The following is a 25,766-nucleotide window of genomic DNA, read 5'->3' as shown; positions in this document are numbered from 1 at the left end:
ATTACCTGGAAGTCATTGACGGAGGGCGCACTGCGCTGGGTGGTGCGGCGACAGTGCCACTGGCGGAGTGTGTTGCGTGTTTCAGAGCTGAGTACACGAGCTGCTTGCTCCTCTTGGAAGTTCCTAATGAGGGACATGGCTCCGTACGCACTGGTCAGGTAGTATCCACCTGGAACAACACAGGAGAGAGGAGGGTCAAACATCTCTGCAGCCTGACACTGCTACAACAGCGGTCAATGACAATTGATATTTAGTTTATTTGAACATTACAATTTACAATAAAACGAAAGGCAAAGTTTAGGAAGGAAATAGATGTAAAGCAAATGTGTGCTGTACCTTCTCCATGCAGCAGAGAAGGATCCAGAACCTCCATCATGTAGAGGATCTCGTTGTCTAGTTGAGGCATGTCACACTGGGCCAACACATAGGTCAGCATGGGCAGGAAGTCATCTGCCCCATACAGACAACCTGAGACACACACACACACCCAGCATTGGTATTAGCTGTCATCAAGAAGGCGAGGTCTTACAGGTGAATCAAAGCTGGGACTGAGAGACAGAAAAACAGCTTCCATCTCAAGGCCATCAGACTTAAATAGCCATCACTAGCCGGCCTCCACCCAGCACCATGCCCTGAACTTAGTCACTTTCACTAGCCGCCTACCACCCGATAACTCAACCCTGCACCTTAGCGGCTGCTGCTTTATGTACATAGACATGGAATCATTGGTCACTTTAATAGTTTACATACTGTTTTACTCATTTCATACCATCATACTGTATTCTAGTCAATGCCATCCTATTCAACTATTGATGTGTATATATACACACACTATTGTATTCTACAGATATACTAAATATTCTATCCAAATACTGTCCATAATGTCTATATATCACACACATATACACATTTATACTCCAGACTCCGACATTGCTCGTCCTAATATTTCTTAAATCCATTATTTTACACTACTGCACTGTTGGAGCTAGGAATACAAGCATTTTGCTACACCCGCAATAACATCTGCTAAACCTGTGTATGCGACCAATAAAATTTGATTTGAGAGTCGGTGTGTGTATGCGCATGCATTTACACTGAGTTTACAAACATTAGGAACACCTTCCTAATATTGAGTTGCACCCCCCCTTTTGCCCTCAGAACAGCTTAATTTCTTCAGGGCATGGACTCTACAAGGTGTCGGAAGCGTTCCGCAGGGATGCTGGCCTATGTTGACTCCTATACTTCCCACAGTTGTGTAAAGTTGGCTGGATGTCCTTTGGGTGATGGACTATTCTTGACACATATGGGAAACTGTTGAGCTGTAAAAACCCAGCAGCGTTACAGTTCTTGACACACTCAAACCCGTGTGCCTGGCACCTACTACCATACCAGGTTCAAAGGCACTTCACCATCTGAATGGCACACATACACAATCCATGTCTCAAGGCTTGAAAATCCATCTTTAACCTGTCTCCTCCCCTTCATCTACACTGACTTGAAGTGGATTTAACAAGTGACATCAATAAGGGATCATGGCTTTCACCTGGTCAGACGGTCATGGAAAGAGCAGGTGTTCCTAATGTTTTGTACCCTCCGTGTACACTGTATGCTTGTATACACATATGTGATTGGTCTTGTTTATGCATACGTGTGTTACTACGTACCTGACTTGTGCTCCATGATGGTATAGATGAGTTTACATATGCGCAGCAGCATGGTCACCTTCTTCTCAGGTGAATAGAGTTTACACATGGTGTGGAACTTGTGACGGATTTTCTCTATGTTAACTGGATCTGGAGGGAAGGCGTTGGCCACACCCATCTCATGGGCCTGCCGGGCCTTGGCCAATGAGAGGTTCTCCTTGAGCTCCTGCCACGCCCCGCTGCGGACCTGGAACTCCTGGAGGGCCGCCCCTACCACACCTTTCAGGGGCTTCAGGACTATCTTATGCATGGCTTTTTCTAGGACATAGTCTGTATGGAGGAGAGCGGGAGAAAGAGACTATTATTTTGACAGCAAATACTGAAATGGCACCATCCATCTGTATGATTAATGAATTGCAGAAGTCTTACTCGATTCCTGGTAGCAGTAGGAGTGGGATTCAATCCATATCATGTCATCAAGACATTACGTAGACCTCGGCTTTTACAAGCTTACTCAAAGAGACTGGCTAATAGGAGCCATGATATCATAATATACACAGGATAAACGCAGACAGGGAATCCAAACCACAGAGCTGAATAAGCCCCACAGAGAAAGATCGTACTGACTGTGCAGTTGAATGGGGCAAACTCAGCAGATTATACTGAAAACATCTGCAGACTGAGCCACAGCTTCCTCCAACACTGAATGTTCAACTCGTTCCCTAATTCTTGACTCACTCAACACCCACTTTTCTTTCTTTCCTATCCCGTCTGCCAGATTGTCACAGGCGAGTCTCTCGTCCCAAGCATTTGTTATCTAAACTTCTCGAAAGTTACAACTCAAGTCTCAGAATGTGCGTATCAACGAGTCCTTCCTCGTTCCGTAAGTCAAGATAAGCACACATTTCCTTGTAGGTGTAACATCACTGTATCATTATCAAAAGTATTGTTTAAAAATAGATAGATTTTTTTCCAGTAAGCAGTAAACTACCCAACAGATTAAACCAGACTTGACAATCCCTGGCAATCAGACCTCAAAGCACACATGTCAACTTGGATATCACCCTGTCATCTTTTATGAGGTCAGTCTCTCTCCGTCGCTTCCCTGTCTTTTCCATGCAGACGTCGAGCACGTCTGGCACCCTATAGTTCTGGTAAAGTGGTTAAAAGCCCTGGAATGCAGTGCTAGCATTTCAAGACCTCAGGCCTGCAGTTGGGCTCAGCGCATGAGTTTCCCAGTGGGAGCACATATGTACACACACACACAAAATACCCCGTGGCCTTTGTTTTTGCATGCATGTTTTTCCACTTTCGCTAGACTTGGTTTTTAAACACTGTGCCTCCAGTTACTATACTTCCTTACGTACCGGTATTGCTCATAACTCTGGTCATTAGCACTGTGGCATGTAATAACATGTAACCATGGAGTGGTCGCATGTAATCCTGTAGTGTAGGCCTACTAATGCAGTGGTTACACCGGCCTATCTGTATGGCTTATAGGCTATAGACATGCTAGCTGTGTAGATGTTGGGAGTGTGTGGGCATTAGTAGGGCTGGGAATTGCCAGGGACATCACAATATTATCACGATACTTAGGTGGCGAAATCATTTGCATTGCGATTCGATACTGTGATTTCGAAGGTTCTAAACATATTGCTCACCATATGTCTGCTGCAGAGGGACAAGAGCCATGAGAAAATAAGTTTGAACTGTCCAAAAAACAACAAAAAAAAGTGCTGAAAAGGAATCGGCTCCCTATTTAAAAAGAAGATGGAGAACAAGGTACGAAGACAAATACTGGAGTTTTGGAACAGCCAACTGGTGTAAAAAATAATATTGTGATAGTCAAAACTGTACAATATACCTTCAAAAAATAATATCCCGATATGACTATATAGATTTTTCCCCCATCACTAGTCTGTAAAGAAGTTTGAGGTCAATGTGTGTAAACAGTATTGTTTCCATCTCTCTCCTCGCCCCAACCTGGGCTTGAACCAGAGACCCTCTGCACACATCGACAACAGTCATCCTTTAAAGCATAATTACCTATTGCCCCACAAAATATGTGCAAAGCAAGGGAAACAACTACTCCAAGGTCTCAGAGCGAGTGAAATCACCAATTGAAACGCTACTAGCGTGCACCGCTAACTAGCTAGCCATTTCACACCGGTTACACCTACAGTAAGTGATGAGTTGTATGGTGTGAGAGAGGGGACAGATCGACACAGAGGAGCAAGCCCACTTAGGAATGAGTTAGCGTCAGCCAAGGTCACACACTTATTTATAGTTAGGTTAGTTTCCAACCACACAACAATGCAGTTTGTACTATCTGAGAGGGCCCTTCCACTTCCAATAAACATCCTCTCTCGCCCCTAATCTCACTCAGAACATCCTCCCTGCAGAGCTTCCACGTGGACCTGAGTTATGTACTGTTATGTACAGGCAAGCAGACAAACAGAGCTGGAGAGAAGTGACTCCATTCACACATCCAACACTGATCGTGCCACCACAGTGCCATATAGCCTCAATGTGCGTCACAGAGCAGCAAACGCACACACACACACAGACACACACACACACACGCAGCGCAAACATTCCATTTGGAATTGGGCAATAGCGTCTCCCTTCCGCAAACTTCTCACAAACAGAGCTTCAGAACATTATATTGCGCAACTTGGCACTGAGCATAGAAATTAAAGCAATAGAAGGGAAAAAACCTGCCGTGTGGGTTTAAGAGACAAGGGTCCCCATTCTCCCCCCCCCCCTCCTCCGCTCTCATGCTCTTTCCTCACACACCCAGAGACACATGCGAGTGTTGAACACAAAAAGAGAGAGAAAAAGAGGGAGAGCTATTTAGGGGCATGCAATAAAGGTTTTATCTGTGATTGGAGGAGTGGGAGAGATGAAGAGAGGGACAGAAAGAGAGAGAGAAGTAATGGTCACATGGGAGAGACTGAAGCACATTGCAGAGACAATTCATTCAGCTAAACTGAAAACACTTTCTGCAACTACAAAAACTTTGCGAAACAATTCCAATACCAAACACTGCAGAAAAAGTAATCGTGAAAGTAGCCTATGAAATTCTTAGGATTGGTTGTCAATCAAGAATATTTAAGAAACCAGAATGATTTTGCTGTCTTTGTCTTAAAGACAGATCTCTTTGATTGTTACTGACACACAGCAAACAGGAGAATGGTAATGTAAGGATCAAAAGATGCCTCCCATGTGTGTTACTGCTTCACAATTCCATGGTATTTTGTCTTCTTCACCTGTCAAAAGGACCAGTGGGAACAGCTGAGTTCATGTTAGCTAGTTCACAGAATTATCCTCTAGTGGAAACAGGCTTTGTTTTCACTGTTTACAATTTGGGCCAGTTTCCAACCCCAATAATGCCCACACATGAATATCTTTAAGCCCCTCCCCTAGGCAGGTGTTTGATATGCCAGTGTCACAGAGAACCGTAATCGGTTCACATCACTACTTTATGTTTCAAAAAGTAGGCTGGCCCTCTTTGAAGTCTTGTAGATTGATGCATTGCACTCTGTTTATAGAGCCCTTCTGCATGAACTTCCGACAGACCTTACTTCATTGTTGCTTACAGACGTACGAGATACCAGACCCTTCTATCTCCACAGAGTTAAGTAAATCTGCATTTAGGTTTTTTTGCAACTTACTTGTAGAATAATGTCCAAGGCTCTCTAAAATGAGATGAATTGATGCCTATCGGGCAATTCAAAATGAGAACCTTTTTAGTGAAGAATGTTTTTTTCTATGATTGTGTTTGCTTTTCGTGTAATGGTGTATATATATATATTGATGTGTAGATTTGACACAGGACTCATCTCAGCCTGAGATTAAATACATAATCCTAACCACAATGGCCAGCTCACACACACATGCGTACACACTTGCGCACTGAGCTGCTCTCGCCCGGTCTATAGGCATACACAGTCTATTCCAGTTCGTATATTTCCAGATCTGATAGTTAAAAAAAATATTTTCTTTAGCCATTTGGTTGTCTCAATGTCAACTAATTACCCATTTAAAAGATGACAATGGAACAACTGAAGTTCACGTACATTTTTACTGTGACGTCTGGCAAATTAGCAACGGTTAATCAGCATTCTGATGTCCAATAGTTGCAGAAATGTTGTATAACAGGAAAAACACACATATTTGCACACACCCCTCCCCACTCACCAATTTGGTCCTCTGGGATGAGTGACTCAATGGGGGGCTCCAGCTCAGAACTCTGCCGCAGGTAGCTCTTCATCTGGGTGATGAACTGGCGTAGCGTCTGCAGCAGCTCCAGCCCTGAGGCGTGGCACTGCCAGGCCTGGCAGCCCCCTCCCTCCTGCAAGAAGCTCAAGTAGTCCTGCACTAGGCAGCCAAAGTACGAGCCCTTATCCCTGGACAGCTCCAGGACTCTCCGTATGGCCCGTTTCTCAGGGGTTAGGAGAGAGCTGAACACCCCACTCATCTTACGGAAGTGGCCCCTGAGGGCCTGCTGGATGACCATGGCTCCGGCACTGGCTCGTCGTTTGGTGCGCAGCCCGGGAGGTGTGATGGTCAGGTCCTGGTCTTGGTCGTTCTCCACGCTCACTCCAAAGTCTGCTTCGTCTTCATCATCATCTTCCACCATGCTGCTGTAGGGGTGGGTGAGGGGCAGCACCAGGTTATTGGTGGTGGGTGGGCTGGGTTCAGCGAGTGGGGGGAAGAAGCCCTGGGAGAAGTCTACTGAGTCGGTGGAGTCGTCTGTGGAAATGCTCATGTCGCTCAGGCGCTGGATGCAGTCCTCTTCTCTTCCGCCTCTTCCACTTCCGCCTCTTCCACTTCCGCCTCTTCCACTTCCGCCTCTTCCACTTCCGCCTCCTTCCTCTCGGCAGGAGAGGGCTTGGTCTTGAGTGGACGGACTGTTTCCCTCTGTGTTGTCATCGGGGTTGGTGGCGTTTCTCAGTGCCTGCTTAGCCAGACTGAGAGATATGGCGTTCTCAATAGTCTGGTCATCGAGAGCAAGACGGCAGTCGACGTCACTTGGGGAGGAGAGGGACAGGGGGATAGAGATGGGGGCACTGATGGTACGCTTCTTGGGAGGGGAGGAGGAGAGGAAAGAGGAGGAGAGGAAAGATGAGGATGGGCTGATGCTGAGAGAGGAGCCCAGGCGGGAGAGAAGGCTACTGCCCTTCTCCCTCTCTCCCACCCGGTCCTTCTCTTTTGGGGGGTTGATCCAAGATATCTTCTCAGGCATGCTGCGCTGGCGTTGTGGGGAGGCTGGGCGACGGGGGGCACAGCAGGGAGGTGGGGGGCGAGGAGGTGGCGGGAGGGAAACTCTGTTAGCCCGGGTCACGCTGACACAGCTGTTATGATGCTGGGTGCTGTTGCCAGGGCTATCACTCTGAGGGCTGTCGCTATGGGGTTGAGGGCTGTCTTTAAGTCGATCTGGGTTGCTGGTACAGTGCTGTTGTTGTACTTGTACAGTTGTAGCTGTACTGCTATTGTTTAGGTGCTGGGGGTTGTTGTTGTGGTGGCTGGTGTAGGAGGAAAAGGTGTGGTTGCCACCCTCTGGGTGGTGAACCTTTAGGAAGAGGGGGTTGATGAAGCAGAGAGCCCCATTGGACTGGGAACACTCCAGCTGGGACGGGGTGCGGGTGACCAGGGGGGTGTAAACGGACCTCGGCCTCAGGCTAGGTGATTGGTTGTGGGTGGTTGTCCTGGACAACGAGGAGAGAGAACTCCTCCTGCGGCAACGCTCAGAGTCCCAGAACCCTGCAGGAGAGAGAGAGAGAGGTTCAGACACTACAACAGCAACATTACATTAACATCATGACAATATTATTTCTATGTTGCCCTAACTCACAATAACATTACAGGTCAAACACTACCAGAGTCAGCCTGATATTACACAACATCAAAACATAAGGGTAACATGTTACTGTAACATAATAGAAACACATTTAAGGGATACTTCAGGATTTTGTCAATGACTCCCTTTATATACCTCCCCAGTATCAGATGAATGTGTGGAACCATTTTTATGTCTCTGTGTTCAGTTTGAAGGAAGTTGCTAACATGCTTTAGCGCAATGACGAAGTCTACAGGAACAGCCAACATTGGCTCGCAAAACTACCTGTAACTTCCTTCATACTGGAGCAGATCAGTGGCAACCCGTCATTCAGGGCAGGTGGGGCTCGCCACTGATCTGCTCCAGTATGAAAGAGACCATGTTTGTATGAGGCTTTATTTACTCAATTATTATTTATTTTTTTAGAAACTGATGACACATTAATGCCAAAATAACATGAAAAACGGGCAACAAAAAAAACATTATTTATTATGTTATTTTGGCATTTATGTCACATATCAGCTTGCAAACAAAGTTTATTTTTTATCATTGAGTTAAAAACATGGTCTCTTTCTTGCCTTAAGGTAGCTCCAAAATGCAGGTGTTTCAGCCTAGCTCAAGTGCTTTCTGTAGTGGTGCAGCCAGCAGAAGATACGGAGTGTAGGGGGTGGTAATGTTCTCTAGTTGCGCCGTGATTGGCTCAGTGTTCTGTCACTCATGGGGCCCTACATCACCGCAAAATCCATTGGACATAAACATTACACAACATGTTGGAAATTCCAAATTCAACAATGAGTGGTTTTGAAAGAATCAGTGGCTAACTGAAAGCATTGCAAATGCTATTCAGTGGAGAGGGTGTGTGGTCCAAATCTGGGTTTAAGGGTCTCTATTCCAAGTTTAAAAGGATAAACATTCAACATTGGCCATGCTGTCAATCCAGCACGATTTCTGCCGCGTTCAAGACAACTGGAAACTCTGAAATCTGACTTCTGTGAATTCAAGACAACTGGAAACTGGAGAAAAAAAATGCTCCTACTGGGAAAATACGTTTTGAATGGTCATCCAACTCGGAATTGTAATTCGGAAACTCGGGCCTCTTCCCAGAGCTCCGACCTGAAGATCACTGACGTTATGATTCGACCTCGGTTTTTTCCCCCCGAGTTCCCAGTTGTCTTGAAATCACCATAAATCCAGAGAACGCCAGACTTTGATGACCACATTTGCCCACGAAGGACCTCCTTGTGAGTCCTAAATATTACATAATTTATGCAGTAGCATACAATATATGTCAGGTATATATGTATACTGTAGCTAAAACTGTAATACTAAGTGTATGTTGTGTAGTAAACTGTTAGTAGCCCATGTGCCTCACCCTAATAATGTGCATGCCAAAATCTCCACTGGAGCAGATATATACAAATGGAATCGAGAAGTTAATCTGACTCTGGGGAAGTAGATAAATCCTGAACTATCCATTTTAAAAACGGAGGCTACAATAGCCTGATAATAACACTGATATAGCTTAGTTACTGATAAAGTAGGCACAACAACGCCAATACACATCAACCTTACACCATCGAGTCAATTAAGCTACTGTTATCATACCACGTTACCAATGCCTATTATCTACGTCACATTAATACATGTTGCAAATAAATACAACCATACCTGCATAATGCCAACAAAGTAACGTTTCAATCAGTGCGATATAACGTTAACCATAAAGGACTAACGAAGAACAGCGCTGGACACGACTGTACACAGCCACCAATTTCGCAACCAAAGCCATAGACCAAACAATGATACTCTGACAGAACTAAACCTACTGCTACACGAGACACATCCAACTGAAGAGCTCATACAACAGTGCTGTACTAGACAGAGAAAACTCACTCTATAGAACAATAAAACACACAAAGCCGTACCAGACACAGCCAAAGTCACATCACAATGTAAGAGCAAACATTGACTTACTGTACTCACAGAAGACAAAGACCAGCTCTGATTTTAGTTTGCCGTAGTTTTAGTAGTGAGAACTTTAGAGCACACTGCTGCCTCTGTCCAGCCTTGCAGTCGTGTCTCACACACACGGATTGTGTTATGACTCACACATGCTAATAAGTGCGTGGGGGCGGGCTGTCAACAGAGCATTCTCTCCTCCCCCAGTCACCCCCTCACTCGCGCGCCAGCTCTCAGTCAAAGTTTTTCCTACCCAACTCCTCCAGACTTCTTTTGCGTGACTGATTTTCGTTATTCTTTCATTAAGCAGCTCTTCCATTTTCTTAATCAGTTACCTTTACAGTCCATTTTGGTGCCTTGTCAACAACAGCACAGTGGCATCTAATGATATTTGTGTTCTGGAAAATATTATTATTGATAAAAGTTTGAGAAGTGTCAGCAGCATAGCACCATGCATCCCACTGCTGGCTTGGATCTGAAGTTAAGCAAGGATGGATGGGAGACGAGAGGTGGTATTGCATGGCCAGTAAAGGGCACTCTTTCCTCTGGTCTTAAAGGACAACTGCCCCTTAGAACCGATTTCTCTGGTTGTAAACAGCCTGTGTGGCATCGATATGAGTCAGAAACAATGCGTGTCAAAATTGACTACTAGGTGTAAATAGGATAATTTTGGTCATAAAGTCACATCCAAAATTGAGTTTGGCAAGTGAATGGGTCATGATTTAAAGGGGTTGTTTTAGATTACAATTATATCAACAATTCATGCCCCCTTTTGCCTATTAACACGTGGTGGAACCGTGTTTTCTGGGGGAAAAAACTGGGCTAGTTTGCTTTGCATGGCCCGGAGCCCCAGGAAGGCAGAGACCTCTCCTTAGGAAGACTAATGGAATGGTTTTAAAGGAGAAAACCCGCCTACCTGGCAAATCTGGCCATGCAAAACGAATTCACCAGACAACCGTGTATCTTTGGCAGCAGCTTCAGGTGCAATGCACATATTGATCGGAAAATAGTTGGCTTCAAAGTTGTTCAATCATATGGCCAGGATCTGGATTACATCAAACTCTAGATACACGTTAAAATGTGGAGATTGTGCCTGGTGTTGTTGATGACAGCGAGTTGTTTACACTAGCTAGCTACATTATTGGATAATGTTAGCAAGTTGCAAGGTGTTGTAGAACAAGTGTCTCATGAAACACATTCCAGACACTGGTTCTTGCCATCTTGGCATAACTGTGATTTGACAGAAATATTCACTAGCTAACATTAGATAGGCTGTTCAGGAATCTTATGGCTTGGGGGTAGAAGCTGTTGAGAAGCCTCTTGGACCTAGACTTGGTGTTCCGGTACCGCTTGCCGTGCAGTAGCAGAGAGAACAGTCTATGACTAGGGTGGCTGGATTCTTTCCTCTGACACCGCCTGGTATAGAGGTCCGGGATTGCAGGAAGCTTGGCCCGGTTACGTACTGGGCCGCACACACTACCCTCTGTAGTGCCTTGCGGTCAGAGGCCGAGCAGTTGGTCCTCCTTTTCCTGTAGTCCACAATCATCTCCTTTGTCTTGATCGCATTGAGGGATAGGTTGTTGTCCTTGCGCCACATGGTCAAGTCTCTGACCTCCTCCCTATAGGCTGTCTCATAGTTGTGTCATCAGCAAAATTAATGATGGTGTTGGAGTCATGCCTGGCCTTGCAGTCAGGAGTGATTTTAGCTCATTTGTTGTGATTGAATGGCAAATAAACAACCCACCCAAAAAACACCCACATGAAACCACACCCCGAAGACAACTCGTTTGCCTTCATTTGTTAATGAGCATTGATGAAAAACGACGCCAAATCAGGAAATGCAGTTCTCCGTTAAGATCAAATCCCAATGCCCCTGTTCTGAACATAAAATAATGTAGAAAATCATGTGTCTTGGATGAAAATCACACATTCGTCCCTAAAGTGTTAATAATAACTGTTGTCGGCGAGGTGTGAACTTGTTGCATCTAAAATCCTGTCTCGCAGGTTACACACCTGAGGCACTGGGAGGGTGTGGCCTAACGGGGAAACGTTCTGGTCTAAAAAACTGTCAGGTGGGAAAATCTAGAGTGAGCTGAAGAATATGAGGCAAATGAAACCTGAAACACAGGCAGATGATGACAGAGTGAATAAATACTGCCAAGTTCAGCCTCATGGTAAAGAGAAATGTCTGCTTATTGTTCACTGCTTGAAAAACTTACTTATCAAGCATCTGCTAGTATGTCCAGCTAATGTGCACTTCTTTTTCAATCAATCTTACCTTCTGCTGGTCTGTTAACCAGACAAATGGTTGAATAGACAGAATGATAGAAAGTCTACTTTCTCTGAAGCATAGATAGACAGCCCAACTGTATTGAAATCAGACCCACGTCACAGGTACCGATCTAGACGTCAGAACTCAGCACTGGTGTCTTTTGTTATGTCCAAAGCCATATTTCAGTGACGCAACATAGCCTACCTACACACGGCTCACAGAGCATGGTCACCTATATGAACATCATTAAAATCCATGTAAACCTTCAGTGACGCGCATCTACCTCAACACACACAAACCCAAGCAACACACACAAACCCAAGCATTGTTTAAGTCTCAATGCGCTCTCCTCACGTTAATCAGAGGGAAAAGCTACACAGTGGGCCTGTTGTGTGTGAAGATCACTCGAAACCACACCAAAGGAAGTATGTTATCAAATCAGTGTGTCACCGAGGCTAGTATGGCCTATACATTGGCTCTTTCAGAGGCAGTGCGACATTACAGCTTTGGCACAGAGAGAGCACATTGCACAGTGACTGAGTTAGAGGTCTAAGCCCCCAGTGAGGCCTATTCGTGGTTCCAGGGCCCCAATGCTCCCCTAATCATGTGCCTAGCAGCCACTGATTTGGGGCTCAGAGAGGCATTATTCCTATGGGTGACACACAGAGCTTTGGGCTTTTACTAATTTAACTTGGGAGAATGTGGTTAAATGTGATTTACAAGAACAGCCAAAGGAAGAACATTTGCTTGGTTTTAAACAGAATGTGGGATTAGACCTAAAGTACTCAGACTTTTCTTAAGTGACTACAGTCAACTAGCATGACCATCCAGCTACAGAGTGAGGCTACACTTTTAAATCTTCATGCTTCAGATATGAATTAAATCAATACAAATGTACAGTATCAGTCTAGTGGACATTCACCTGCTCCTAGCTTTGCCACCTCCTCCAAGCCTGTTGGCGTCCTGGCTGCAGAGATGGCTTCAGGAAGCTTTAGAGTGAATGGCAAGACATCCCTAAGAGAGAGGCAGACAGTCAATATGTGAGATGAATGAGACAGATGGGAAAGGGATTAATTCACTCTTTCTATATATCTATACACACACAACCAGTCAACATTTTGGATGCACTTACTCATTCATGGGTTTTTATTTTTACAATTTTACACATTGTAAAATAGTGAGATCCTCAAAACTGAAATAACACATATGGAATCATGTAGTAACCAAAAAAAAAAAGTGTTAAACAAATCAAAAATATATTTGAGATTCTTCAAAGTAGCCACCCTGTGCCTTGACAGCTTTGCACACTTGGCATTCTCTCAACCAGCTTCATGAGGTAGTCACCTGAAACGCATTTCAATTGAACAGGTGTGCCTTGTTAAAAGTTAATTTGTGAAATGTCTTTCCTTCTGAATGCGTTTGAGCCAATCAGTTGTGTTGTGACAAGGTGGGGTGGTATACAGAAGACCAAGTCCATATTATGCCAAGAACAGTTCAAATAAGCAAAGAGAAATGACAGTCCATCATTACTTTAAGAAATGAAGGTCAGTCAATCAGGAACATTAAGAACTTTGAAAGTTTCTTCAAGTGCAGTAGCAAAAACCATCAAGTGCTATGATGAAACTGGCTCTCATGAGGACCGCCACAGGAAAGGAAGACCCAGAGTTACCTCTGCTGCAGAGGATAGGTTCATTAGATTTAACTGCACCTCAGATTGCATCCCAAATAAATGCTTCAGAGTTCAAGTAACAGACCTCTCAACATCAACTGTTCAAAACTTCATGGTCGAATTGCTGCAAAGAAACCACTACTAAAGGACACCACTAATAAGAAGAGACTTGCTTGGGCCAAAAAAACAAATAGACATTAGACCGGTGGATATCTATCCTTTTGAGAGTCCAAATTTGAGATTTTGTTCCAACCACTGTGTCTTTGAGATGCAGAGTAGGTGAATGGATGATCTCCGCATGTTTTCAATCAATCACAAGTTTTATCCAAAATTAGAATAGCATCAAGTGACCCCTTGTTTACTAACCAAAGTAAAAAAAAAAAAAAAACTGTAGTTCTGCTGAGCGATATGTGCTTTGAGGACTGTTCTGTTTTAAAAAAAAACATTTTTTTTTTAAATCCCATTTTTCCATAAAAATGTTTTTTACACATTAAATGCATTATGAAATAATGAAAGTAAAATTATATCTTTTTAATTGAAATTCCAAAGCCAAAAATAGTGAACATTCAATTGCCAAAACATTGAAAATATTCCGTTGTCTAATAAAATATTTCAGTTGTGTACATTACTATAATTTTTCATTCCTTAAAGTCATCTCATCTCTGCTCAGGCACTAGCAGCCAGCCAGCCCAGCCTGTTCTCATAGACTAGAGTAACATAGGAAACATAAATCCAGGACACTGAAATTAGTATGATATGTTACGTTTGATATGGTTACATAAGACAAATGGTTACTTAGTAGGGTGGTTGGTCGGGGCGGATGGGTGGGCATCTAGCAACCCAAAGTTTGCGAGTTCGAATCTCATCACGGATAACTTTAGCATTTGCACTAATTAGCAACTTTTTAACTACTTACACACATTTTTTTGCAACTACTTAGTATATAAGCTAACCCTAACCCTTTTAGCTAACCCTTCCCATAACTGTAACCTGTTAACCTAACTCCTAAATTTAACCCTAACCCCTAGCCTAGCTAACGTTAACCACCTAGCTAGAATTCGTAACATTTATGTTTAGCAAATTTGTAACATGTCCTAAGTATTGGTAATTCGTGACATATTGTACATTATGCAAATTCGTAACATATAATACGAATTGTAATTCGTAACATATCATACAAAATGGTTGGACATCCACAAATGAATACATATAAATGCAGTGTCTCGGAAATAATATGAAATGCTCCGAGACCAAGTTGGCCAGCCAGACAACCATCTAACATCATCTCTGTACTGTACCGTCTTTAGTCATTCTAGGCTAGCCTGCGTAAGTATGCTGAGAACTGTATTACATTTTTTTTAACAAGATTTCAAAGTAGATAACTTTCACGTGCGGTCTCGTGTTGTGTGCATTCCTCATATGCGGCGGCGTATGCAGTCTGTGTATCTAACACAACGAAGCAGGCATAACAAAAGTCTATCCATCTTTGTCCGAGCCAGAAAAGAACAGGCGCAATGGATGACGGTCATTGTAGTTAATTCAGTAGCTGTGCTTGGGTAAATCACTGGGGAAGCCAAGCCAGAAAAAGCCAAGCCAGATAATAAGAATTTAGGAAAGGGCCAATTTAAGCTAGCTAGCCACTGGAGGACAACACAAGTCGCCACAATAGGAGTGACAACAAATCCAAACTGGCTTCCCTTGACACTTTTTGGTGCGCCAGGAAAATTTTAATTGCTTAACTTCGGTCAAACGTGTCACGTAGCCTTCCACAAGCTTCCCACAATAAGTTGGGTGAATTTTGGCCCATTCCTCCTGACAGAGCTGGTGTAACGGAGTCAGGTTTGTAGGCCTCCTTGCTCACACACGCTTTTTCAGTTCTGCCCACAATTTATGGGATTGAGGTCAGGGCTTTGATGGCCACTCCAATACCTTGACTTTGTTGTCCTTAAGCCATTTTGCCACAACTTTGGAAGTATGCTTGGGGTCATTGTCCATTTGGAAGACCCATTTGCGACCAAGCTTTAATTTCCTGACTGATGTATTGAGATGTTGCTTCAATATATCCACATCATTTTTCTTCCTCATGAAGCCATCTATTTTGTGAAGTGCACCAGTCCCTCCTGCAGCAAAGCACCCCCACAACATGATGCTGCCACCCCCGTGCTTCACGGTTGGGATGGTGTTCTTCGGCTTGCCCTTTTTCCTCCAAACAATAACAATGGTCATTATGGCCAAACTGTTATATTTTTGTTTCATCTGACCAGAGGACATTTCTCCAAAAAAGTACAAATCTTTGTCCCCATGTGCAGTTGCAAACTGTAGTCTGGCTTTTTATGGCGGTTTTGGAGCAGTGGCTTCTTCCTTGCTGAGCGGCCTTTCAGGTTATGTTGATATAGGACTCGTTTTACTGTGGATATAGATACTTTTGTACCGGTTTCCTCCAGCATCTTCACAAGGTCCTTTGCTATGGTTCTGGGATTTATTTGCACTTTTCGCACCAAAGTACATTCATCTCTAGGAGACAGAACGAGTCTCCTTCCTGAACGGTATGACTGCTGTGTGGTCCCATGGTGTTTGTACAGATGAACGTGGTACCTTCAGGGGTTTGGAAATTGCTCTCAAGGATGAACCAGACTTGTGGAGGTCTACAATTTGTTTTCCTGAGGTCTTGGCTGATTTCTTGATTTTCCCATAATGGCAAGCAAAGAGGCACCGAGTTTGATGGTAGGCCTTGAAATACATCCACAGGTACACCTCCAATTGACTCATTAGCCTATCAGAAGCTTCTAAAGCCATGACATAATTTCTGGAATTTTCCAAGCTGTTTAAAGGCACAGTCAACTCAGTGTATGTAAACTTCTGACCCACTGGAATTGTGATACAGTGAATTATAAGTGAAATAATCTGTCTAAACAATTGTTGGAAAAATTACTTGTCATGCACAAAGTAGATGTCCGAAACCGACTTGCCAAAACTATAGTTTGTCAACAAGAAATTTGTGGAGTGGTTGAAAACTAGTTTTAATGACTCCAACCTAAGTGTATGTAAACTTCCGACTTTAACTGTAGATGGCCTACACATACAGAGACGCGCTGTTTCACTCACTCGAATGCTTTCTCCGATGAGATACTGTACATTCAGCCTCTTGTGAATGTAAGGAAAATCATGAAATACAGAGATGAAAAATGCATGTTTTTTTTCTTGGTACATTTTTTGGAGAAGCCTGGCTTCCCTTGGCATCCATGAATACACGCCACTGAGTTAATTAACAAGTTTCTGCACTGAAATAGCTGAAATATTTGCTTAAGTGAAAACTACAACTCTTTTCTGCCCAGTGTCCCATAGATTTCTCTGTAGAAAAAGAGCATGTTGGGCTCACAAAAAAAAAAAAAAAATGTATTTAAAGTACCGTCGGTCAATTAGTTGTTTAATAACCCCCCCCCCCCCCCCAAAATGTTGCTCAACACTAGTAATTTGAATTGTTATAGTGCAGACTAGACTGACAATGATAGTTTGAAGAAAACAGTGTAATAGTCTCATATAACATGAACTGATGAGGTGGCCAGTAAATGCTATTCTCTGAACTTCAACTGAGTCAGGTTCTTTCAGTAACCTCTGGGCTCCATGTGTTCGTCTTCAAAAGGAATAGGTGATTTATAGCTGGGATGAGAAAGGTACAGTTTTTTGTGTGTGTGTGTGTGTGTGTGTTACCTGCTGATGCAGCAGAAAGCCACAAGATGAAACAGGTCTGCAAAGCTGAGGCCCGATCCCTCCAAGGAGAATGCTGTGGAGAAATGTATATTTAAGGAACCGAGACATTTCCATAGGCTATTCCCATAAATCAGAACAGCAATATTCCTAGATGAGAGTAGTGATGTTTTCACTTGGGAACTACAGTGACATACCATACAAGCTGCATTATCACAAGTAGTTAACTTATCACTGTTTACCAATGTTATTCATTTCATTATGGTCTTCTGAGACACAACTTAATAGAAAAACTGTTGCTCACACGTTTGGGTCACTCTACTAAGACAACAGGGTACACATCTGGTGCCTTGCTGGTTCATTTGCCAAGGCATGAAGAGCCAGACAAAGGCAACTGTATACAACAAGTCTTTAATAACCCATAAACGTGTCCCAGATCTAGAAAAAAGGGATGACGGAGAGAAATATATATTTTTAAACATTTTAATAGAGATTGGGGTATGCAGGAAGTGATAGATATGGAAGGAAAGAAAGAGGCAGAGAGAGTGAGGGAGGGGGAGAGAATGTGTATTTACATTTAAGAGAGGAAATTGGGGAAGTGGGTTAAATCCAGACAGCAGGCCAGCGAGCAGTCCTCACTTGTACACTGAACTCCATTATTAAATGCTTAACTTGGATGAATTCTAAACTTGAAAAGAGCAACAGGATGTCAAAGTCTGCTGTGTAATGTGAAAACATTATGTCCACATTTACACAAAAGTACTCTACATTTGCACATTTCTAGCCTGGATACTTGACTCTTGCTGATCTTAAGTTTTCAAAAATGTTCCCCCGCTAACTTGAGTACTGTTTGATGCAGCATCTACACTGAACAAAAATGAACACAACATGGAACAATTTCAAAGCTTTTAATGAGTAACAGTTCATATAAGGAAATCAGTCAATTGAAATAAATAAATGCCTTAATCAATGGATTTCACAAGACGATCCCACCGGTTGGCTGTACTGCCAAATTACCTAAAACATTGGAGGCAGCTTATGATAGAGAAATTAACAATCAATTCTCTGGCGGACAGTCTTGCAGTCAGCAGGCCAATTGCACGCTCCCTCATGTCATTTAATCAGCTTCTTGATATGCCACACCTGTCACGTGGATGGATTATCTTGGCAAAGAAAAAAAAATGCTCAATAACAGGAATATAAACAAATGTGTGCACAAAATGTGAGAGAAATAAGCTTTTGAGCGTATGGAAAATTTCTGGGATTTTTTATTTCAGCTCATGAAACCACTTTACATTTTGCGTTTATATTTTTGTTCAGCATACATTTGGATAATGTCACTACTCTCCAAAATGATTGTTCGATGGCTAAACAATGCCCAGTTAGCTGCCTAGCTCAGTGAGGCTTTTTGCAGGAGAGATACGTGTGTTTTCCAGGCATTTGCCTACGCCTTGTGCAATCGTTTACATAGAATCGGAGAGCAAGCTGCAACAGGCCATCACACATACCAGGCTGCATCACATTAAGAAACCATACAAAATACCTGGTCAGCCATTTTCTGGGACAACACACCCAACAAATAGTTTAATCAGATTGTTCTATTCAACCCAAGTTCATCAAAAGAGAGGCAGCTATATAAAGCCTGGTTTAAGAAGTGAATCTTTGTGTGACTTAACTGCATAACACATAAATACATTCACTAGGTAAGTATTGTGAAATAGGCTTGGGGAAACACCCAGTGTTCTCTGCATCGACCTCAGAGTAGAGAGAGAAGAGAATAATGTTGAGGCCCAGTTAGAGAAACACCACGTACTGTACTGTGACAGAAGCACGTCAACACTGGTGTTGATTTAGAATGGGGGAGGGGAAACCCAAGGAGAAATTAGAGCAAAAGGGATATAATAGATTAAAATAGAATATTCAAATAATCAGAGGGGGAAAAAATGGTGTGTTGAGAAGCTTATAATAACAGGTCTATGGGGATACATTTGGATGATAAAGGTCCCTAATAGATAGGAATTGATAGGCCATGTGCTTACTGTATTGACACTCCTTCACAGGGAAATCTTTGACGGGTGTCTCAGTGTCCTGGTGCATCCGCAGAGAGATCACCTTCCTCTGCAGGGTAGTTGACTTTCTCACCAGAAACGTCTGCAGCCAGTGGGAAAAAGCCCATTTGAGAAACACAGACATCAATAAAAAAGTTGAAATGGAAAATCACAGACACTTCTGAAGTACGTGTCTCATTTAGTCCTCCATTGTGTGAGATTGTAAGGGTGTCCGTGTATTGTGAGGTTGTTGCATGAATAGGAGCTTAATAACCAGAAAAATAAACCCTTGAGGTTAGAAACCTCTTTGTGAGGGGGACCTGGCAAGGAAGTAGTCAGTGTGTACATGCAACACAAGAGCACAATACATTAAAAACAATCACGATAGTCATCATTTTCCTCTATCAGAGCTTTAAACTCAGCAAGCGATAACTGGAGGGGAGGGTAAGGTATTTCGACAAAAGGAGAATTATAGGAACATTTATTTTTCCAATTTCATCCTGGCCTTAGGTACTGTGAAAGATAGTAGCAGATGTTTGTGATGACCTTGTGAGGATCACAGATAAGTAGGAAATACTCCAAGCACTGCTTTGCACACAAAGATGCATCAGCCTTCTCATAGGAAGAGAGGGATACTTCACCATGTCATAAACACTGAGTGTACAAAACATTAGGAACACCTTAATATTGTGTGGAACCCTCTTTTGCCCTCAGAGCAACCTCAATTTGTCAGGGCATGGACTCTACAAGGTGTGGAAAGCGTTCCACAATGATGCTGGCCCATGTTAACTCCAATGCTTCCCACAGTTGTGTCAAGTTGGCTGGATGTCCTTTTGGTGGTGGACCATTCTTGATACAGACAGGAAACTGTTGAGCGTGAAAAACCCAGTAGCGTTGAAGTTCTTGACACTCAAACCGGTACACTGGCACCAACTACAATACCCCGTTCAAAGGCACTTAAATATTTTGTCTTGCCCATTCACCCTCTGAATGGCTCACATACACAATCCGTCTCATTTGTCTCGAGGTTTGAAAATCCTTTTTAACCGGTCTACTTTTCATCATCTAGGGGGCGTCAAGTAGCCTAGTGGTTAGCACGTTGGGCCAGTAACCAAAAGGTTGCTGGATCGAATCCCCGAGCTGACAATGTAAAAAAATCTGTTCTACCCCTGAACAAGGCAGTTAACCCACTTCATTGTAAATAAGAATTTGTCCTTAACTGGCTTGCCTAGTTAAAAGGTTACATTTAAAAAAATCTACACTGACTGAAGTGGATTTAACAGGTGACATCAATAAAGGATCATAGCTTTCTCCTGGATAATCTATGTAATGGAAAGAGCAGGTGTTCCAAATGTTTTTTTACACTGAGTGGTTCTGGGGTACGCAAGGGTTCGGCAGGGGGTACCTTAAGGAACTCAGTCAGGCGTTCCACTTAGTCCTGAAAGTTCCTCAAGGTGCAATTTCGAAATTGGGTAGTGCATCAGCAGTTTTCCTCTTGTCAAGTCAGTCATTGCAGACCGTAGAGAGCTATTTAGAACTTTTTAGAAATGTCCAGATCAACTAGCCAATGTCAGCTATCATTTTTTAGCCCATTGATTTTGTTTGAGTCACTCAAATATCACATGAACACACATAAGACATGACAAAATATGTAGAATTATAGGAAATATGGGTGAGTGGTCTTGCCTTTGTTATAAATTAAGCGCCAGTGATAGTGTCCTGTATCTTATTGGTGCTTGCTGAGGCTTGCATGTAAACAATACCACTATAATCTCTTTAAGAGTCTATTGACACCTACCCGTCAATCGAATTAACATATAAAATCCTTTAGAGATGTTTTTCTTGTTGTTGCATGGGACACGTCTCAATTCACTGCATCCGCCTGTGTCTGTCTTCCGCATCTGAGGTTGAAAGTGACAGAGCTACAGCGCTGTTTGTCAGACCAGGAGACATCCTGAAAAATCGGTCTGTAGCGTCCGAATGGTTTGGCCTAATAACTAATATGACCACTATGGAAAAGGGGAGACTCACGAACATGATAGTTTTACCGTTTTGCTCTACGACCACCACAACTGTCAAGGTACTCGTCTGAAGGCAACACGGTACTGGTTAAAACATTTTATGGAAGTATGAAGGTAGTTTGTGGCAATTTTTTTTTATTGTTAAACATGTGTCCAAAAAAAAAAAGAACATTATTTCCTGAGCTTTCTTACATCTCCTAGATATAAGACAGACACTTCAAAACCTTGATTCATTTTTTACATGTATGAATGTGTTATTCAACGCATTTCTATGGGCTATAGTAGTGAAGGCCAAATAAAAGGCCACATTCAATATTTGTATGATGCCTACAGGGGTCCTAAAATCCTAAATCAAATGGCTAAATGATCCATGGTATGACCTTAAAAACAATTCCATATGTTAGCTTAGTAGAACATGAATTGGGTCCTGTGACTAGGTGAGTGCATCTGGTCTCACCCCAGTGGGCTGTGGTTGCAGTTTGCGTGTGGCTTCTGGCCGGCTCAGTCCCAGCTGCAGCCACACAGCGTGCGTTTGCACCAGCCAGTCCAGCACACTCATTCTTCTACGCAAAGTGTCGTAGCCTGAATCCCTAACTCCAGCAAGCCCTGCCCTCACGCCAACACAGGGAGGAGCCTGTAGGAACAGACCTCCCACCTGCCCATCTAGCCTGAGAGGGGGAGAAAGACCAAATTAGAAATATACCATTTAAATCATCTATTTGTTTACTGATAGTGATATCTTACGTACAGACACATGCACACACAAAAAACTATGCACAAACACAAATGCACACAAACGCACAATAAAAACTAGAACGTAATAGATCAGCATGAGAACCAAAAAGTATTATTGAGTTGAATCAATAATATTAATGGATTTCAAAACTGAGAATAGCCCAAGAGGGTCAGTATTCCAGTGTAAAACATGTACCCAATGAAATGACTCAACGCAAGCACGCCCACCTTTATCCGTCACCACTCATACTTCTTCAGAAATAGGTGCTTTTTCAATTCCACAGAAACTGCTTTAACATCCTATCAGGGCAGAAGAGATCCGCTAGCGCCACTGATATTTACTAATCACCATTGGTGTGAATATTTAGCAATCTTCATATGAGGCTCATAAGGGTATATTATACACTGAGTGTACAAAACATTAGGAACACCTGCTGTTTCCATGATAGACTGACCAGGTGAATGCTATGATCCCTTACTGATGTCACTTGATGAATCCACTTCAATCAGTATAGATCAGGGGTGTCGCATGGTCTCGTGTGGCTCAGTTGGTAGAGCATGGCGCTTGCAACGCCAGGGTTGTGGGTTCAATTCCCACGGGGGGACCAGGGTTCAATTCCCACGGGGGGACCAGGATGAATACGTATGAACTTTCCAATTTGTAAGTCGCTCTGGATAAGAGCGTCTGCTAAATGACTTAAATGTAAATGTGTCAAACTCAATCAGCACATACTGAGAAAAAAAATGTGCATACAACTGCGAGCCAAACTGGTCATTGTTTAATTTGAAAAAATATGGCCCTTTATAAATGTCCATACGACGCTGCATTTTAAATGGAAGAGATGGAGACCCGCACACTGTCGAAAAATAGGAATAAATCTATATAGCATTAACATACTTAAACAAAATAAGAAGCACTCAAAATGTGTTGTAGTTGAGTAGCCAGCCAAGGTTAGTGCTCAAATGTTGCTGTAATAGGTCTACTCACGTATACTCGATTGTGTCCCTATTGTCCTTTAGTAGTAATTTATACCCACGTGTGAATCCAATATCTTATACATTTTTCACAACCAAGATTACATTTTCTGTAGGCTACAGCAATGACCCGTTGGAACAGAAACTTGGCATGGACATTTAGCCAACACGTGTAAACCTACGGTAGAAGATTGTCAGTGCCATTAGTGATGATATATTACAGCGCACTGGCTGGATCACGTGTGGTGGGTCTGGGAAGAGGGGTGTGTGTGACAATGCACTGCAGGTTGGCAGTGCTTGCTGTGACTTGTAGCGCACCGCATTACGGGTGGTATGTAAGCGGGCCAAAATAAATTGACAACCCAAATCATTGCACGGGCTGGATAGAAATGTATCATTGGCCTGTGGGCCTTGTGTTTGACACGTGGTGTAGATTAAGGTGAGGATTAAATAAGGATGTTTAATCTGTGAAACAATTAAGACATGGATTGTGTATGTGTGCCATTCAGAGGATGAATGGTCAAGACAAAATATGTATGTGCCTTTGAACAAGGTATGATAGTAAGTGCCAGGTGCACTGGTTTGAGTGTCAATAACTGCAACCCTGCTGGGGTTTTAATGCTCAACAGTTTCCTGTGTGTATCAAGAATGGTCCACCACCCAAAGGACATCCAGCCAACTTGACAATGGTGGGATGCATTGGAGTCAACATGGACCAGCATCTCTGTGGAATGGTTTCAACACCTTGTAGTCCATTCCCCGACAAATTGAGGCTGTTCTGAGGGCAAAAGCAGGTGCAACTCCATATTAGGAAGGTGTTCCTAATGTTTTGTACACCCAGTGTAATCTACATGTCATTATGTACCTAATGTCAGGTAATCTGTAAATCATTATTTTGTAACCCATAATCTAATCTACACAAACATGCCTGGTGTTCACTTTGGAAATCCCTGATACACTACCCACCTTTCCCTCTGACATCTCATCAACACAATGACATCATGAAACTCAGCTACCTGTGTGACCAGAGCACACTATCCCCACTTGCTGGTGGAGACAGGGAACTACAGAACACCAATCAACTTTACTCACTGCCACTCATCATCGTTATCATCATGATCCTCAAATCATGCTTATCAAACATCCAGTAACAATGAATTCAACATCTGTTGTTATTACACTTGAACAAACTGAAAGTGATCTGAAATTCTACTCGTTCCTCAAGGAAACAAATCACTGTTTTAATGTCTTCCTCCTTTTCCCCCCTCGCTCTAACATACACAGCTAACGTTAGTTTTACATCAGCCCATGATAAGGCTTAAGCAAGTCTGCTCATCGTACCACTACTAGAGTAAACGGATGGACAGAAAGAACAATTTTGTTAGTCAGTTTGTCTGTAGGTTTTAACACACACTTACCCCTGTAGTATTACAGGCTCTGGATGTCCTTCTGCTTGCTCAGCCTTTTGCACCATCTCCTTCTTCAGAGTCCCGATCTCCCAGACAAACGAGTCGATCAGCTATAGCACAGAAAGACGAGTTGATTAGTGACGAGGGATAGAGGGCGTAAGAGGCAAACAAGTTGAGAATGTGTGTGTGTAGTTCATGCAAGACAACTTTGCACTCATTCCTGCAGACTAAGGAGCTGGGAAGTGTCACCTCTAGGGCTGTCCACGACCCCCCTAAAAAATATTTATCGATTGAGTCGTCTGATGCTTTAAGTGCACCGTTTGATTAAATAATTAAGCCAAATAACCCAAAAGGGAGCCCGACAGCAATTGATTTAGAAACGAGAAGTGCTCCTGAGTAGAATGGAGCCTCCTTTTACTGTGACAGAACATACAGGAAATTGTGTACAGTGCAATTTGCATGTCCAATATGAAAATAAACAATTGGATTTAAGCAGATTGGCCACAGTAAGTGACGCTCCTCAGTGTAAACTCTGGATTTGGAAACTAGAAGTGCTCCTGAGTAGAATGGGCCCTCCTTTTACTGCAACACAATTGTACCAGTCCACACGAGGGGGCTAAAGGTGGTTTAGCCCCCTCAGTTTTAATCCATATATGCGCATCATATATGCGCATCTGGCAAGAAATCACATTTATTTGTCGGTGATTGTGGACATTATCGAGTTCCCTGTTTCAAACCAGTAACCACTGAGGGGAACATTGGAAGCAACAGAGTCAAGAGGCGCAGTGGAGTTTTTTTGTCTATGATGGAATATACTCTTTGAAAAGACAAGGAACTTGCCAATGTGTTTAGCACCATACCCCACAAACACGTCACACGATATTCAAAATTAAACCATAGGGCTCACGAGTGAGACACGAGTGTCACTGAAGAAAGAGTTAAAGATATCGGAATCTTGGTACACATTGAAGGCAGACGGGACTAAAATTCCTAATGGATGTGAAAATAGGAGAGAGCCATGACTTCTATATGTGGAAAAGGTTTAGGGTTCAGGGCGCAGCGGTGTAAGGCACTGCATATCAGTGCTAGAGGTGTCACTACAGACCCTGGTTCGATTCCAGTCACAACCGGCCGTGATTGGAAGTCCCACAGGGCAGAGCACAATTGGCCGAGTGTCGTCCGGGTTAGGCCCGGGTAGGCAGTCATTGTAAATAAGAATTTGTTCTTAAGTGACTTGCCTAGTTAAATAAACAGGTAAAAAAAATTAACCACTGCTGGCTGGATCTAAGCAAAACCGATTTGGTGGAAGCTGAGGTTAGTGTTGCTCGCCAGTTTTTGCAGACTGAAATCACCCACTCACCCACCAATGAGGACACCTGGACCCTCTCCGCTATGCCGACCGTGCTTACTGCACTGAAACATGGACTGACTTTTGGGGCGTCCACAGCTGCATGTCAATTAATTTTCCACCTTTGACAAACGTTT

General features: G+C 43.0%; 1 protein-coding gene across 4 annotated transcripts in view; it reads right to left on the bottom strand.

Moving 5' to 3' along the window:
• Nucleotides 1–25,766, bottom strand: part of LOC129851010 (ras and Rab interactor 2-like) — a 44,665-nt gene that overhangs the window by 2,267 nt on the left and 16,632 nt on the right. For 3 of the 4 annotated variants that reach the window (XM_055917167.1, XM_055917159.1, XM_055917177.1), the window contains 9 exons: nt 24,291–24,391; nt 21,620–21,830; nt 19,133–19,244; nt 17,097–17,169; nt 12,639–12,730; nt 5,844–7,409; nt 1,665–1,973; nt 337–468; nt 6–169 (listed from right to left, as the gene is read on the bottom strand). In XM_055917167.1, coding sequence (XP_055773142.1) covers nt 6–169; nt 337–468; nt 1,665–1,973; nt 5,844–7,409; nt 12,639–12,730; nt 17,097–17,169; nt 19,133–19,244; nt 21,620–21,830; nt 24,291–24,391 — 2,760 coding nt within the window. Of the gene's footprint in view, nt 1–5; nt 170–336; nt 469–1,664; nt 1,974–5,843; nt 7,410–12,638; nt 12,731–17,096; nt 17,170–19,132; nt 19,245–20,939; nt 21,831–24,290; nt 24,392–25,766 lie in introns of those variants that run through there. The other variant, XM_055917185.1, reaches the window with a different exon arrangement.

The sequence above is a fragment of the Salvelinus fontinalis genome, chromosome 1 (genome assembly GCF_029448725.1).
Source record: "Salvelinus fontinalis isolate EN_2023a chromosome 1, ASM2944872v1, whole genome shotgun sequence".
Lineage (NCBI taxonomy): Eukaryota > Metazoa > Chordata > Actinopteri > Salmoniformes > Salmonidae > Salvelinus > Salvelinus fontinalis.
Note: the sequence above shows the minus strand (reverse complement) of the source record. Positions and strands in the feature narration are given on the sequence as shown.